The sequence below is a fragment of the Caretta caretta genome, chromosome 2, assembly GCF_965140235.1.
Source record: "Caretta caretta isolate rCarCar2 chromosome 2, rCarCar1.hap1, whole genome shotgun sequence".
In the NCBI taxonomy this organism is placed as follows: Eukaryota; Metazoa; Chordata; order Testudines; family Cheloniidae; genus Caretta; species Caretta caretta.
Genome location: NC_134207.1, coordinates 167307780 through 167325713, shown reverse-complemented (window position 1 = coordinate 167325713; position 17934 = coordinate 167307780). Strand labels below are relative to the sequence as shown.

Below are 17934 nucleotides of genomic sequence, written 5' to 3'. Positions count from 1 at the left end.
ATTTTTGCAGGATCCACAGGAATTATTAAAAACAACACAAAGAAAAACTGCAGGAGAACAAAATGCAAAAGCGACAAAGAACTGCTACTTGCTAGCCATATATGGATGAGGAAAGAAAGACTAAAAAAAAAAAAAAAACCATCCCTCAAGGTCAGGGTTGAGACACAAGTAGCACCATGGTGGAAGCTTGCAGTGCCACGACACATGCTATATCTGTTCTGTGGATAAATAAAGGAATTCAGTCTCCAGCACTATCAGGCTAACATTCCTTTAATGAGCACTAGTCACACAAATGAAGAAAAGTCCATTTTGTTAAGAAACTATCATTTATAAAGTCTTGTTTTTAAAGTGTTTCAAAAATTGAGCATTAAATCCTTTTCATATTGTTCAGCTCGCATTGGAAAAAACTTTCACACTGCAGAAGGTCAGAGGGTTCCATTACTAGTATACATACATATATATTTATTTGGGTTGAGAGGAAGCCCTGTAGGCTACCCTCAACAATCAACCACAGAACTCCCTGGGAAACCACAGGATTATCAAAACTGCAGGAAACTGAAAAATTTTATATAGAAATATTTTCAAAAACAAAACAAATGTTGGTTCATGAACACTCCCATGATTTTGATTACAAACAAATATGGCTCATTTGAATGTTACTCTTATTGATGGTCCCAGTCCAGCTTCAATTTTTCCTCCCACCTGCAATTAAATCATAGTGATCATTCTTGCGCCATCAGCTTTCTCCCTTTACTAATTGGCGTAGAGTCCTCTAAATGAAAACACAGTCCAGGGTCTCAGAATACTCTGAGAAAATTTAGTTTAACTCAAACATGAGAAATACACTGAGAAAAGGAAAATATTTCTGAACTGCCTTAATTACTGACAAGAGCTCATCTTTCCAAGACTGTGGAAATCATTTACTTCAATTTAGGAAAAATAAAAAGACTGCACACCTAACGTTACTGAACCACAAACCAGAAGAGTCCTGCATTTCTTATCATGAAGGTCAGCCAGCCAAAAGGAATAAACAACTGAGTATTAAGATTTCTGCATCTACTAAACAGATATATTAAAGTGGATTTATCTGCACCATTTCCCTTAAATTGCAATCATGTCCTACTTTGTTGCAATTTTCTGTATTTTGTGAAAGAAATTATGTTACTAGTAGCTTAATCTTTCATTTTAGGTAGCATAGTAACAGTAGATCATGAAATACATATTGAGCTATGCCTACTCATCCCCTAGTTTCAAAGTGTCTAATGTCAGTAGCCCACTTAGATTTTTTGTGGGACAAATATGCAAATTAGTTGCATCTTTATGAAAGAGTGAAAGCAATCAGAATTACCTAACGCTCCTTTTCACCACGTCAACATACATGCTGGTCAAAACCAAACCATTGGTGCATTTCCATACAGTGCTAACATTTTCTCTCATACAAGCTTCTTCAAGACTGTTGAGCAATAGGATGCATTCTGCATTCTAAAGCATAAAAAATATTTGTATCACCTGACGTGTTTCTACCTTGTTTTGGTTCACAAGCGTCCAAAATATATAAGTTAAAAATGTGAAAAATAATGGCACCATCATGGTAATCACCCACTGAACATCAGTAAATGTGTGGAGCAATTTACTCACTACGTTATCATAAACATTTTTGATACAAATCTTTGATCCCAGCAAAGATTTAATGGCAGAGCCTTGGTCTTGTTACTAAAAATTTCGTAACATCACAAAAAAAAAAATCTACATTTTACTAGTATACCTATTACCATAATTGTAAAAACATAAAACATACAGCATACTAGTGTAATTATCAGTATAAATAACTTGAAATGAACAAAATATAGTTTGTGTTTAATTACTATTTCATGAACCTTTTCAATGAACCTCCCCGTCAGTGTGAAATAACGAGATTCTACAGTATATGTTTAAATTTGTATTTGAACTCTTTAGGGGCACAGATCTTGTCTTATGCACATATCACTATTCCAATATTAAATTAATGCAGGGATTTTCAAGGCATTTTAACTGGAGTTGGGTGTCTTCTTTACAAATTCCAGCATGCATCAGTACACCTTTAGTTCTATACACTTTAAACAGTTGGTACAAATATTGATGGGGCCGGACCACACCATAAAGCCATTCATTCAGAGTAACTCTTTGGCTGATGGAGATAAAGCAGTATGTGTGAGGGAGAGTGTACTTTATCCTTACTTTTTCCTGTGGTACACAAGCCAGAAGACACTGCTTATACTGTATAGCTAGATACTGTGATAAAGATCTATACTGGAGAGATCCCACAATATTTTTTTCCAACATTTCTATGTCCAGGTATGTGTTTCATCATTCAGAAAGTACATCTCATGAGAGTGCAATTCTTCTCCAAAACACATTAAAAGGCTCTTACTATTACTTTTCCATGTGGTCCACACTACGAAAAGTTTGGGAACTTCTGCAATAAAGCAAATGTATACATGGGAAAAATTTCAATCCATACATTCAGTATTCCTCCAGCCTCAGCCCACTGTTGAAGTTGTAATACGTCGCTCAGGCGTGTGAAAATTCCACACCAGAGCAGCATAGTTAAGCCAACCTAAGTCCCCATGTACACAGTGCTAGGTAGAGGGAAGAATTCTTCTGGCAACTGGACTTCCGGCTCTCGGGGAACTGGATTATCTACATCGATGGGAGAATCCCTCCCGCTGGTGTAGGTCGATCATAGAAGATCTCCCAGTCGATCGCGATCTCCGGCATAGTGTGGCTGCAGCTAAGGAAGACTCCCGGCGTACTCCGGCCCCACACCGCTCCCCGAAGCAGCCATCGCAGCCCCGTGGCCCAGGGGTCTCTCGCCGTGCACTACTCCTGCCTGCAAGTACCACCCCAGGAGCTCCCACTGGCTGGGAGAGCTGCGAGGGCAGTACTTGCAGAAAGGGGCAGTGCGCAGAGCGCTGTGCCTCCCCCCTGGGAGCAGTGTGGGGCCGGGGTAGGCAGGGAACCTGCCTTAGTTCTGCTATGGCTGCCGCTGAGCGGGAGCTGCCGGAGGTAAGTGGTGCCCAGAGGGAGGCCGTACCCCAACCCTCATCCCTGAGCTCCTTCCGGAGCTAGCACCCCATACCCTCTCCTGCACCCCGAACTCCCTCCTGTACCCCAAGCCCCACCCTGAGCCCTCTCCCAGAGCCAGCACCCCAAACCCCTCCTGCACCCCAACCCCCAGGCCCCTCCCAGAGCCAGCACCCCATATTCCCTCCTGCACGCCAACACTGTGCCCCAGCCCAGAGCCCCTTTCCAGAACTTTCACCCTGTACCCCAACCCCTAGCTCCCTCCTGGAGCCAGCATCCCATAGCCCCTTCTGTACCCTGAACCCCCTCTTGCACCCCAAGCCCTAGCCCTGACCTCCCTCTCAGAGCCAGCACCCTGTACCCCCCTGCACCCCAACACTGTGCCCCAGCCCAAAACCGCTTTTTAGAGCCCTCACCTCGCATCCCCTCCTGCACCCCAACCCCCTGCTCAGCTCAGCCCCTCCCACACTGTCAACCCCAGCTCAGAGCCCGCACCCCAACCCCCTGCCCCAATCCAGTGAAAGTGAGTGAGGGTGGGGGAGAGTGAATGACAGGGGCAGGAATGGAGTGAGCGGGGCGGGGCTTTGTGGTAAGGGCAGATCCTGGGTTGCCCTTAGATACAAAAAGTGATCTTGGGCGTAAAAAGATTGGAGACCACTGATTTACACTGAAGTGCTACAGTGGTGCAATTGTGCTGCCATAGTGTTTTAAGTGTAGTCAAGCCCCAAGAAACTCTTAAAAAAACAAACAAACAAAAACAAAAAACAACACTCAGAATTATTCTGAACTCAATGTTTTCTATAGTCTCATACTGCTGCATAATTAAGTTCCCAGGTTGGCGTTAAAAATTTATCCACGCATCACCAGTAATTTATCCATATTTACAGAATTTCTATCACACTGATGTAGAAGAAAAACTCAGTTTTAAGAACTTTACATTTAACTCCTTTGTTAAAACAATCTGTATCTTAAAATTACGCTCACGCAAAAACAAATGAAGATAAATCAGAGAGATACTGTAAACATTAAATAAAGATATTACAGTTAATCACAGGCTACGCGAGAGAAACTTGCGTTTTTAAAATCAGTATTGCATTTTTTTTTTTAAATTCCAATTGATACCTTTTACTAGGAGACAGCACATGTGTGATAAAGCATACCAAAACATGAGAATAATACCCTCTTTGCGTTCAATGACCACAAAGTATATTATATCAGAATTCTTCTGGTTACTATTATGAAATACTGCAAATGATGTGCTAATATGGACCTCATACCTGCACAAGTCCTCACTTCAGTGTCATTCCGTGTGGGTGCAAGATCCAAACTACTGCAACTGTTTATAGGCTCAGAACCAGAGAAAACTGTTTCGTAATGTATATGAAAGGTTACAGAACAAACTACTTTATGAACACCATAAATTACCATTCGTACGGTTAAAGCATGTATGCCCAATATCTCAGATTTGCATACTGTACTGCATAAGATTATTAAAGAGTACAATCATTAGCATTGTACAGAAATAATATTGGGTTTTATTTGTTTTGTGGGTGCTCTCCATTGGTTGATGTGGGTGGGTTGCTCTTCCCAGCTATTGTGGAGGTTAAAGGACATAAAAACAGCCATATTGGGTCAGGCCAAAGGTCCATCTAGCCCAGTATCCTGTCTTCTGACAGTGGCCAATGTCAGGTGCCCCAGAGGGAATGGACACAACAGGTAATCCATCCCGTCGCCCATTCCCATCTTCTGGAAACCAGAGGCTAGGGACACCATCCCTGCCCATCCTGGCTAATAGTCATTGATGGACCTATCCTCCATGAATTTATCTAGTTCTTTTTTTAACCTTGTTATTGTCTTGGCCTTCTCAACATCCTCTGGTTGATAGCCTACTGCAAACTTTCTGCACTGAAATGCATTTCATTCTCAAAACTCACGGCAAGGAAGCAGCATACAATCCAGTAATTAATTTCATCACATTTATTAAAATAGCTTTATTACAAAGAATTGTTATAACCAAAATTGAACACTGTAAATTACCACTGATCTTAATGTGTGTACGTGTGAGGCAGAGAGAGAGAGAGAAAAACTTCTGCACAACAATTCAGATGCAATTATCTTCCACAACCAAATGTTTGGTTCCAGTTTTCATATAGTTCCAGATCCTTTGAAGACACACTGGGTCGCACAGTTTTGAAAGCATTGTCAAAGTCAAGAAAAGAAATAGGCCGAACTTGTTCGGGTGTGATGGTTGCAATGTCCAGGGACTGAAGGCTACGGATAGGACCTAAAGAAGCTTCTCGACAGAGCTGTGTCATGTCTGCCCCAGAAAATCCATCAGATTTTTTAACTATGAGCTCAACTTCCTCTTCTCTTAGACAGCAGTGCTCCTTTGACATCAGACGAGTTACAATCTGCTTCCTAGCTGAAGCTTCAGGAAGAGGGATGTACAGCCTTTTTACCAGTCTTCTTCGGGCAGCCTCATCAATTTCTTGCGGACGATTTGTTGCTCCCACCACTAGAATACGGTCTTCAGACGAGGTTGTTGCTCCATCCAACTGGACTAAAAATTCAGTTTTTATTCTTCTAGAAGATTCATGTTCCCCATCTCCACGCTGAGACAAGAGAGAATCGATTTCATCAATGAAAATCACAGCTGGCTGCTGACATCGTGCCACAGTGAACAGTGCACGGACCATCTTTTCCCCCTCACCTACCCACTTGGAAGTCAGCGAAGAGGCACTAATGCTAAAAAAAGTAGCTCCTGATTGACACGCAATGCACTTGCCTATAAGAGTCTTGCCTGTCCCAGGGGGGCCAAAGAGAAGAATTCCTTTGGGAGGACCACGTAACCCTGTAAAGATGTCTGGTCTCAGCATAGGCCAGACTACTATCTCCTTTATAGTTGCTTTAGCAAAGTCTACTCCAGCAATGTCATCCCAGTTCACTGGAGGTCCATGGTCCATGATCTCGTGCATAATAAGTTCAATCATTTTTGGTTCTATGTTCTTCAAACGTTCATCCACTGGAAATGAAGACTCTGTTGGTCCAGCACCATAAGGTTTATACTGCGGCCCTCCATTTTCATTCCCATCTTGTCTTGGCACCGGAGGGACAAATTTTCCAAATGGACCCCGAGACCTTCCAGCTCCCAAAGATTTTTTAATACCACCATAGGATGAGACTGGTGTGCGTTGAGGCTGATTGTGATATTTCTTTTGCTGGTCTACCCAGAGCTGTTCTTTTGCAGTTTTAAAACCATTGCTCTCCTCACTCCCATTTCCACTCCCTACAAAATTCTTGGCTTCTGTACTAGTAGAGGGCTTGGAAGAAGCAAGGCTAGAAGAAGTTGTATTGCTGCTTTCATCACTGGAGCTATAAAATGTTTTCCTTTTCCCTGGGTTTCCAGACCCTGCCGGAAGAGAGGAGTGATTAGAAAAAGACAAATTCTGTCTAATCTCAAAATGACTTGGGGGTTTCACAGAACCGCCACTTGCTGCTTTGTTGTTTCCGGATAATGGACTTGCACAGAAACCTGTATTAGGCAGTTCATTTAAAGAGGCAGAGGAGGCAGGAAGTATATCTGTAGTTTTGGTCACAGAAGGCACACTACTTTGAAGACATTTCAAAGACGAGAGACTCTCAAGAATATCTGGTCCCTGACTTATACATTTTGATGAGCTAGCCCAGAGATCGGTATCTACAGCACTGCTGCACACATTGAGTTTAGACAGACCTGGAGTAACAGAGGCACTGACCTCCTTATCAACTACCACAAAGGCATCTGCTGGTGCCATCAGAGAGCTTTGGAACTTTTTGCCAGCTTGCATCAACTCTTGAACACTCTTTAATTCAAACACATTACTTGTTGTCAAGGAGGACTGCCACTTGTCACTGTCATTTTGCTGACATCTTGCCAAAGTCAAAATGTTTTCAGCATAGTTATTCAAGCCAGTCTCTGTGTTGTCAGAGTCAATAATGGCAGAGTATTTCTCTGCATATTTTTTGAACAGGTTGGTAGCACAGACCTGGGAGATCTCAGAGTTTGCCCATGCATACTGAATGCGCAGAATCTGTGCACGGTATCCATCTGCCTTCTGTCCTGGTGTACAGGTGTCAGAAGTAATAGCAAAGTAATTCTTCTGCCATTCACTCAGGTGTACAGCACTAGAGACAGGTGTCTGCATGATCTATGCTGAAACAAATAGAAAGATTTAGCATTAAGATACAAAGAAAAAAGTTAATTTCAGCATCTACTTAATTATATTTTTGCTATCTTCTCCCTTCTAAATTCATAAATGTATAGTTAATTAATTGCTAACTATTTTAAGTCAGAGGGATAGTCAGCAGACTATGTCTGACACTTAGCTGGGCTGCATACTTTACCATTCCTACAAAACAGGAACATTTATGGCATAAAACCATAAGGATCCAGGCTTTTCTCTCTCTCCTTTCAGACTGCTCCTTATAACAGGTCTCCCTGGGAGAGGGGTTAAAAGGAGAACTGCAGGGTAACAGATGGCCAGATGAGGTAGACTAACCAAACACAAGTCAGCAATGGTTAACCCTTATTGGGGAGAAGTCTATAGAGTATTACTTAAGACAAGTATTTAGTTGCCAGAATGAAGAATCTGTTACTATGATCCTAGTAGAAATGATGAATACACATAAAGTTTGTGGGTTGGAGGGGTGGGGGAAGAGACTGGAAAGCTCAGGGCGGAGTTAGTATAGGGTTTTTGTGATTTTTTTTTAAATGAAAATTAAGCGCATGCGTTACTTGATAGCAAATGCGAGAGTACCTTCCAATAATTCACCTTTTTAGATTAAAACTTCCCATTGCTTTGTTTCTGTCCACCAGTGAACTTTTTAGGTTTAGAAATCCCTTTAGAAATCAGCTATTTTTTATTTAAAATTGAGGATGCACTTCTTTTTACAGAGCTACAGCAAAAGGGGCTGAAAAGTATGAAAGATGAAATATGGCCTGGAATGAGCTTTTCACTAAGTTTGGAAATATATATATATATACATACATTGTATTTGATTGACTTTCAAAGTTATTGTCTCTTTGAAGTGTGCTTATCAGGCACATGCAATGCTAATTTTGGTAAAGCCTAGACTTAATGGTATAAGTACAGGCACATGTGCATGCTCAGTTTGGGAAATCCACAATTATCTCAAAAGACTTTATAAAGAGCTCTTATCCTGCACCAGTCAACTCTCTTCTTCCAGTTCTTCAGTCTCCCCACAAACTGTGTTTGTTTCAGTGTGTTATAGTTCCAAACTGATCAGGTTCTAGTTCTTTGGCCTCAGAGTGCATTGTGACTTTCAGTAAATTTAAATAGATGACTGTGGAGTAGAAATTCAGTATGCTTATAACTGAGCATTTAATCTGGGCTCCAGAACCTGTGTCACTGGTAATGATACACAAGATGGAAATAGTCCATCCTGAGTCTCACATCCTAGCCTGAGTTTGCAAACCTGCCATTTAGAGAGAAAAAAAATTATTTGCAAACCCAGCACATCCAGATTAGAAATCAGTGAGCCACAATGAATATGGAACCCCACAATGCAATTTTTACAATCTTTCAGGGTAAAAGCCCATACAACGCTCTTAAATTTACAATATAAATGAGATTAGAACACTGGTGTTACACATCACAAACAACATAATTCACAAATATAACTACATTACTTAAAATTAGCTGCAAGCAATTTGCTTCCTATGCCTAACAGAACAAACAGCACATTTAGAGACAGGATGCCATTCATAGCTCAGATTATACATCAGACACTTCTTACTAAATGAATACACATTTCAGGAACATTTCATAAAGTGCAATAGGTTACAACCAGTGTGTCTGTAGTTTAATGGTGGAAATTCATACTGTAAATTCAGTTATTGCAAGGTACATGCTCACATGGAGTTTCTTCATAAAGCTGCTCAAGAGATTGCATCCTGTACTACACATGAAGTCCCAATTTTAAAATAAAGCTCATTTTTTGTTTCCATGATTCCAAGGAAAACATCTTAAATTTTGAACCAGATGGAAAAGTGAACAGAGAAGTATGTCAAATGAACAACAAAGTACTCATGTAGCAAGTATGCTTGCAGTTTCACTATCCAGGGGCTAGACTCACTGATTGTCAAATTGACCATGCCTATTTTATTAACCTACAGGCATTTAGAGACAGGTATGAAATTAACAGAAAGGTCCAACAAGTTCAGTATCTGACAATCAGTATACTTTCAGGAAACAAAGGCCTTTGTTCAAGACTACCTCCCAATTTTATCTAGCCAATACACTGAACAACAGTTTGCAGGTATTAGAACTAAATCCACTTTCAAACTGTAGTCCCCCCACCCTACCAAAAAGCTAAAACACGAACTTTAAAGAGCTTCTGATGAAGCTTTCTAATAAGACATCTAAACTCGAAAAAGTATTTCCCCGTGTACTGCTACTGACTCTGTTCCAGGATATAGTTGTATCTAGATAGTAACAATCTTTATAGAAGTACATTTAATAAAGCAACAATAATAAATCCATGACATGCACCATTTCACTTTAAATGATTAATTAAAGCTGTTCACCCTCAGCAAACCCAAAGATATGCAATTACCTGACAACCTCACACTGCATGCCATCTTATCCCTCTAGTCACATACCAATACATACTCATATTCAGGATGGCACCATAAATGCCAACTCTCAGACAACAGCCTGTAGGGAAGAAAATAGGAACAAAACGCCCAGAATCCCTAATTATTGCTTCACGTTTAAACTGTCACAATTAGCAAGATAAATGGGAATCTTTAAAACTGCATTAGGTAATCACAGAAGGATCCCTCACCAATTAGGGCCTGGTCCTGCAAACACTCTCATGCTTACCTAGAAGCAGCCAAACAGTGCCACTGACTTCAATGTGATTCTTCATATGCTTGAAGTACATGGGTAAATGCTTACAGGACTTGGGGCCAAGCCTCTAGATTAGATCCTCTGATCCTATTGTAAGTCAGTAAAACCAGAAGATAACAGCTATTACTAACCAGGATGTACACAACTTTTTTTTAAAATGGGGGGGGGGGAGTTGAAATAATCAAGTAATAGCTGTTTAATATCACTTTGATGAGTATTTTTGTACTATGACTAGATCTGTCAACTTCCAATAAAGTGAGACAAGCCATTTCAGTTCTAAACTCACTGTTTCCCTTTTATTACTCTGCAAACTGTACGGGATCAGCAGCAATGTCTACACCCAGAGAAAAGCCCAGAGGAAGAAATTTAGGGGCTTGGCAAACCATGTGGGCTGGGCCCCACCTCTCCCCATTTCACCCGAGTTAGATATGGGGGCACTAAGCCCAGGGTCCTCCTGCACCCTTGCCTATTGCATGCGTACTTCCCGTAGGGAGCTGCTGCCTGGTCTCACCTGTGCAATCCAAACAGCTTCCCACGGGTATCAGCGTGTACACACGGGGGGAGGGGGGCTGAACCGATTTGAGTAAGGGGCTGGCATAGCACGTTTCAGCCCACTGCTGCCCCCCCGCCCTCACACCCCCTGCCCGCAACAAGGTCCCAGGGCGCAGCGCAGGGGGCCACTGAGCGCCCGCGTGCGGACCTCGAGCGCGCGCGCAGCAGGCTCTGCGCGGGCGGGGTGGGGGGGATCGGTGTCAGTCACCCCCTGGAGCCGCGCGTCTCCCAGAAACTTTCGCCCCACGCGCCTACGAACCGTCTCCCCCGCGCGCTCCACGCTCGTCTCGCGGGCTCCAGTCCCGCCCTACCTTAGCCAATCAACCAACCAGCTCAGCGCCAGAGAGCGCCGACGGGGGTGGAGGGGAGACGCGCAGCCAATCAGAATGCGGGGGGCGGACAGAGCGGGTAGAAAAAGACGCGGGGAAGTGAGCGCGCGCCGCCTTTAGTGGGTCTGGGGTACCTCACAGAAAGCCCCGCCTTGACGGCGCTCCCATTGGTCGTGCCAACAGCGCTGTCTTCCAATAGGAGCAGGATCCGTGCCGCGCGGGGGGCCGGATACCCAACAGGCGCCACTCGGGGCGGGCTCAGCCTGGGCGTTGGGGGCGGGGGCGAGCGTTTTTCATCACGATCATGCGTCTGTTCGCGAGGCCTGGGCGGGGGGTTGTTCCCCAGTGGAGGCAACCCACCCCCATCCCCCCCCCGCTTCTTGCACGGGGGCGCGTCGCTGCATCACCCCCCCCTCCTGTCCTCGCCAGCTGCTGCGTGCCCCTGGCCCGCTCTCCTCCCTGCCCCACTCGGCCCCTGCTGTGTACTGCCCCATCCCCGCACTGCTAGCCGCCACAGGTTTAAAAATCAAGACGTGTCTTCCCCCCCCCCCCCCCCGCAATGGTGCAATTGGGTTAGAAAATCAATGATTTAAAAATGGATTCTTTGCCTTCTGAGTTTTTGAATTTTTACTGTTTAACTCGGGTCACCTTTTTCATGCTTCACAACCAGGAGGAGCCCCAGGGCGTCAAGAAAACCCCGCAAACCCAGATCCACAAAGCGATTTCAGTTCTCAACCTCCAGATCCACAAAGGGATTTCAGTTCCTGCCCGCCCATGGAAGTTAGGAACTGAAATCCCTTTATGAAGCTGGGCCTGAATATTTTAAGACTTAACATGGTCAAACTTTTAGTGTGCTTGGGACCGTCATCATGTGCGCCACAAGATTCTTGACCACATGAGCCCCTGTGAATTTTGGAAAAGCTTGCAACTAGGGCTGTCGATTAATCACAGTTAACCTACCTGATTAACTCAAAAAATGAATCACGATTAAAAAAATGAATCCCTGTTTTAATTACACTGTTAAACAATAGAATACCAATTGAAATTTATTAAGATATTTTGGATGTTTTTCTACATTTTCATATATATTGTATTCTGTGTTGTAACTGAAATCAAAGTGCATATTATTTTATTACAAATATTTGCCCTGTAAAAATGATAAAGAAATAGTATTTTTCAGTTCACCTCATACAAGTACTGTAATGCAATCTCTTTGTCATTGTTGGGGACACTGGGGCATGGCCACTAGGTAACTCGAGGGGATGGAAGACCACGAGTGTCGATGAAGCCCCCTCGCACTAGGCCCAGGTGTCCTTGCCCGCCCCCTTACCCCTCCGCCTGGAGGCACTCGCAGCAGTTATGCTGAGGATCTGCAACAATATGTTGCAGAGTCAGACTGCCTGAAACTAAGCAAGGCCAAACAGGGCAGATATGGAAGAACAATGCTGAATAAAGCAGCTTTATGTATGGTTTAACAAATGATACAGAGAACAAGGGAACTAGCTGGGAACTGGATTGGCTGGCTATATGGATACTTAGGGCAGCTTGCTATTGGATAAGTATGCTGGAAAAAAAGATGTATAAAAGCCTGTGTAACTTCCTGCTCTGTGTGCAGGATTTGAGATTTTATTCTCCCTGTACCTTTTTGCAGCTGCAAATAAACTTTTCTGCTTCTCCACCCCGTTGTGATTATTGGGTGTAGCATACCGCGTAGCAAACCAACTTCAGCTGTTGTTTAGCCTCTTGGCACTGGGTGCCAGCTACATTATGAAAGTGCAACTTACAAATGTAAAATTTTTTGTTGTTACATGCCTGCACTCAAAAACCGAACAATATAAAACTTCAGAGCCTAAAAGTCCACTCAGTCCTCCTTGTTCAGCCAAAGTAAGCAAATTAGTTTACATTTACAGGAGATAATGCTTCCCCCTTCTTATTTATAATGTCACCAGAAAGCGAGAACAGGCATTTGCATGGAACTTTTGTAGCCGGCATTGCAAGGTATTTATGTGCCAGATATGTTAAACATTCATATGCTCCTTCATGCTGCATCCATGCTGATGACACTCGGATGATGACCCAGCACATGTTGTTCATTTTAAGAACACTTTCACTGCAGATTTCACAAAATGCAAAGAAGTTACCATTGTGAGATTTCTAAAGGTAGGTACAGCACTCGACCCAAAGTTTCAGAATCTGAAGTGCCTTCCAAAATCTGACAGGGATGAGGTGTGGAGCATGCTTTCAGAAGTTTTAAAAGAGCAACACTCTGACGCGGAAACTACAGAACCCGAACCCCCAAATAATAAAATAAACCTGCTAGTGACGTCTGACTGAGGGCTTGTCTACACTTACCGGGGGATCAACAAATGGCGATTGACGCATCAGCAGACCAGCTAAATCGAGTGCAGATCGCTCTCCTGTCATCTCCTGTACTCCACCAGATCAAGAAGAGTAAGGGGGAGATGCTCTCCTGTCGACATCATGTAATGTGGACCCCGTGGTAAGCAAATCTAAGCTATGTTAATTTGAGTTATGCTATTCGCGTAATTCAAATTTTGTAGCTTAGATCAAGTTTCCCCGTAGTGTAGAAAAGGCCTCAGATAATGAAAATGCGTCAGTCCACACTGCTTTGGATCGTTATTGAGCAGAACCCGTTATCAGCATGGATGCATGTCCCCTGGAATGGTGGTTGAAGCATGAAGGGACATATGAATCTTTAGTGCATCTGGCATGTAAATATCTTGTGATGCTGGCTACAATAGTGCCATGAGAATGCCTGTTCTCACTTTCAGATGATATTGTAAACAAGAAGCAGGCACCATTATCTCCTGCAAATGTAAACAAACTTCTTTGTATGAGCGATTGGCTGAACAAGAAGGAGGATTGAGTGGACTTGCAGGCTCTAAAAATTTTACATTGTTTTATTTTTGAATGCTGGTTTTTTTGTACATAATTCGACATTTGTAAGTTCAACTTTCATGATAAAGAGATTGCTGTACAGTACTTGTATTGGGTGAATTGAAAAATACTATTTCTTTTGTTTTTTATGGTGCAAACACTTGTAATTAAAAATAAATATAAAGTGAGCACTGCACTGTGTTGTTATTGAAATCAATATATTTGAAAATGTAGAAAACATCCAAAATATTTAAATGGTATTCTATTATTGTTTAACTGTGCGATTAATCACATGATTAATCACAATTAATTTTTTTCATTGCTTGATAGCCCTACATTCAATCCTGCCATTCAATTCAATCCTGCCACTTTATTTGAGAAGGAAGTCTTCTCATTTCAGGCAATAAAGAGATCATCCTTGTAGAAGACACATGCCCTGATCCTGCAAGTTTTTCCACGTGGCCCAGCTTCCAGGCTTAGGGCTAATGTAAAGGGCTGAGAGTGTGCATATATTTTAATAATTCTGCTTTGAGCCTCAGGTTCTTTTATATTAAGACAAAAGCCAAACACTTAAGGGAACAGTTTATGGGAATGTAAATAAATATCCAAGTGGTCTCACAGTTCATGTAAATAAATGTACAAAAATGAAATACTTCATTACACATTCTATTTAAGAGCTTCTATGAACTGTGAGAATATTTAAATTAGAAATGAACAATGCTGAATTTCAATTTTTTTTCAAACAAAGGGACTTTTTTTCAAAAACAAAAAAAAATTTCCCATTTCCAACTTCTTGTACTTTAAATATCTATGTTGCCTTAACTGTTCACTTCCCTCATTTAAACGGTAATATTCCCGTACACATTCATTTTGGCCAAAGTTTTCAGATAACATTTTCTTGGGTGCAATGTTCTGTCCACAATTACTTTTGCCTTCAATTTAATAAATGCAGTCATTTAAGTCACTCATGTGAGGTGCACCACAGTATTTAATTTTCTGTGGGCAACATTTCTTACATTGATTGGTGGGTTTTTGTTATTCCTTATGCCACCATTACTATCTACAGCAGCCAGGGCTTAAATTCTCAATGATTATTTCCCAGAAGCCCGGGCCCTCCGCCCATTCGGGGCTCCGTGCTTTAGCCCTGCAGGGGGAAGGGAACACCAGGGCTCATGGCTTTAGCCCTGGCACCTCCCATGGGGCTGAAGCCCCAATCCCCAGCATGTGCTGTGGGGCTGAGGCACTGGAGGTCCAGCTACTTTGAAAATATTTACTGGAGCTAGGGTTGCCAACATTCTAATCACACAAAACTGAACACCCTTGCACTGCCTCCTGCTCCACCCCCCCCCCCACTACCCCTTTTCTGCCCCAAGGCCCCACCACCCGCTCACGCCATCCCTCCACCCTCCATCACTCGCTCTCCTCCCACCGTCACTTTCACTGGGCTGGGGCAAAGGTTAGGGATGCGGGAGGGGGTGCAGGCTCCAGGAGGGAATTTGGGTTTGGGAGGGGGGCTCAGGGCTGGGGCACAGGAGGGGGTTTGGGGTGTGGGCTCTGGTCGGGTGGCGCTTACCTTAGGTAGATCCTGGAAGCGGCCAGCATGTCCCTGCGGCCCCTAGGCAGAGCTGCCTGTGCCTACAGGCGCCGCTCCTACAGCTCCCATTGGCCACAGTTCCCAGCCAATGGGCGCTGCAGAGCCAGAGTTTGGGGTAGGGGCAGCGCATGGAGCCCCTGTGGCCACCGCTGCACCTAGGAGTTGGACATTGTCAAGGTTCCTTCCCCACTTTGAACTCTAGGGTACAGATGTGGGGACCTGCATGAAAACCTCCTAACCTACTAAGTTCTAAGACTCCATTCCTGTTCTGTCCCTGGCAAAAGCATCACACAGACAAACCCAGACCCTTTGTTTCTCCCCACCTCCAGCTTTGAAAGTATCTTGTCTCCTCATTGGTCATTGTGGTCAGGTGCCAGCGAGGTTATCCTAGCTTCTTAACCCTTTACAGGTGAAAGGGTTTTTCCTCTGGCCAGGAGGGATTTTAAAGGTGTTTACCCTTCCCTTTATATTTATGACAGACATGCTGGCTGCTTCCAGCAGCCACGTGGAGCCAGGGCAGGCAGGGAGCCTGCCTTAGCTCTGCTGTGCCGCCAACAGGAATTTTACCGGCCTGGTCAGCAGTTCTGACCGGTGTTGCCAGGGTCCCTTTTCAACCTGGCTTTCCAGTCAAAAACTGGATGCCTGGCAACCCTAACTGGAGCTCCGCTAACAGCGGCAGTTCCCAAACTTTATTGGTTCACATACCACCTTCTTACAAATTTCTTCTTTTTGTGCACATTTATTTTAGGCCTAAATAGATATAAGTATTTACTGACTCATAGTTTAAAAAAAAAGTTTTGAATTTGGCTGGTGGACAGGTGCCTGGGGAAAATTAGAAGCGAAGGCAGTTTGGCTGGCGGAGTCTGGGTAGGAGGGTTAGAGGACGTGAGGTTAAGAGTGGGTTGGGAATTCTTAGACAAAAGATTTTTTTCCTCAGAAAATGCTGACATGTCAACGCCAAAATATTTAGTTGGAATGTACTAGTTTTGGCAAAACTTTCATTGGGAAAGGTTTCTCGGATGGAATTTCTGGTCATAACCAGAGACAGAGAAAGTCCCACTCCAGACTAGTTGAGTGGTCTAGATCTCTAGTCTGCCCGAGTCAGACCAGGGACTTGAACCCAGATCTCCCACATCCCAATAACTAGGTTATTGGCAGTCGGAGTTTTGGGGTTTTGTGAAAAGCTTCAAAAGGTCCCACTTTCATCCTCATGCAGAATGGGCTAATTATCAGAATCTCAGTTTTGCAAGATAGGAAAACTTGTTTCCTGTTGTGACAGCTCCCAGGGTACACTTTAGGCTGGACATGGCCGTTCAACAGACCCTTCTCCTCACGTATCTCTCCTCATAACATCAATGAATATTTGAAGGACATTGAACTAAGGGAAGTGGTCCCAGGCTGAAAGGATATCCAGCCTGTAAATTAAGAACTGTGAACTGCCTGCAGCATCTGGTGGCGTGAGAAAGCTGTTTGCTTCAAATCTTTCTGAGCTTGGTAAAGTTTAGGAATTAGATTGTGGTTATAGCTGTTTATTTCTTTAGCGGTCCCCACGTGGCTGGCTGGAGCAGCTGCAGTCCCGGCACCCCCCCACCCACCTCAGCAGTGGCCCCTCCGGATGGTCCCCCGGCAGTGGTCCCCCATGCCCGCCCAAGATTTAGTCATGGGTATTTTTAGTAAAAGTCATGGACAGGTCACAGGCTGTGAATTTTTGTTTATTGCACATGACCTGTCCATGACTTTTACTAAAAATACCCATGACTAAATTGTAGCCTTACTTATCACTTAACATCTAGCTTTCTCTAGTTAATAAACTTGTTTTATTGTTTTATCTAAACCAATGCATTTTGGTTCAAGTGTTTGGGCAATCTCTACTCAGGTTAACAAAGGCTGGTGCATAATCATTCCTTTGACGAAATAACAGACTATTAATGAGCTTGCCTTGTTGACTAGTGTGCTAGACAGTACATGACTCATATTTCTCAGGGTGCAAGGCTAGGACTAAGAATTTGCTGGTGTCACCCTGTTTGTAGTTCATTAGTGGCTGGGAAAGCATTCTTGTAACTTTGCTGGGAGTGATTTTACATGCTAATGGCTGTGCGAGAGCAGAGCCTGGAAAAGTTGCTTTTTCACTAGCAAAGCAGTATAACAGGAACCCTGGGCTGGAGAGTCTAGCTTGTACCCTGGGGAATGTCACACCCACATAGCTCTACTGAGACCAGATTGAGGATAGGGCTTCTGGCTGGCATTCAAAGGGGTTTGGTGGTGAGCGTGTGTGTAAAATGGTAGAGAGAAGCCTCTGGTGGGCATGCACAAAAGGGCTGAGGCCTCAGAGGGAATGGGTCGAGAGGTGGGGGAGTCTTGGCTAGAAGTGTGTGTGTGTGGGGGGGACTTTACTTAGGGCCCAGGCAACTTCAGCTCCCAATTCACCCTAGTTCCAAGGCTTCAGGTTGCCAATTCCCTCTGAATCAGAGAGCTCTGCCAGTCCCACTGCAGCCTCTGTCTTCCTAATCAACTCCTTCATCTAGGTTAAAGTATTCCACGAGCCTCCTACCTGGGGCTGTGCTGTGATTGAAGCAGGCTTCCCCAA

General features: G+C 43.7%; 1 protein-coding gene across 5 annotated transcripts; it reads right to left on the bottom strand.

The window, feature by feature from the left end:
• Nucleotides 1-5025: 5025 nt before the first annotated feature.
• On the bottom strand, nucleotides 5026-10933 carry FIGNL1 (fidgetin like 1). 5 transcript variants are annotated; one of them, XM_048839240.2, is made up of 3 exons: nucleotides 10838-10933; nucleotides 9948-10061; nucleotides 5026-7255 (listed from the first exon to the last, which is right to left on the bottom strand). In XM_048839240.2, exon 3 carries the CDS (start codon nucleotides 7245-7247, stop codon nucleotides 5175-5177), a length of 2073 nt encoding a protein of 690 aa, XP_048695197.1. In that variant the 5' UTR covers nucleotides 7248-7255; nucleotides 9948-10061; nucleotides 10838-10933; the 3' UTR covers nucleotides 5026-5174. The 5 variants fall into 5 exon arrangements, with proteins under 5 accessions (XP_048695197.1, XP_048695196.1, XP_048695198.1 ...); XM_048839239.2 differs by lacking the exon at nucleotides 10838-10933 and adding an exon at nucleotides 10486-10828; XM_048839241.2 differs by lacking the exon at nucleotides 10838-10933 and adding an exon at nucleotides 10786-10823.
• Nucleotides 10934-17934: the final 7001 nt, after the last annotated feature.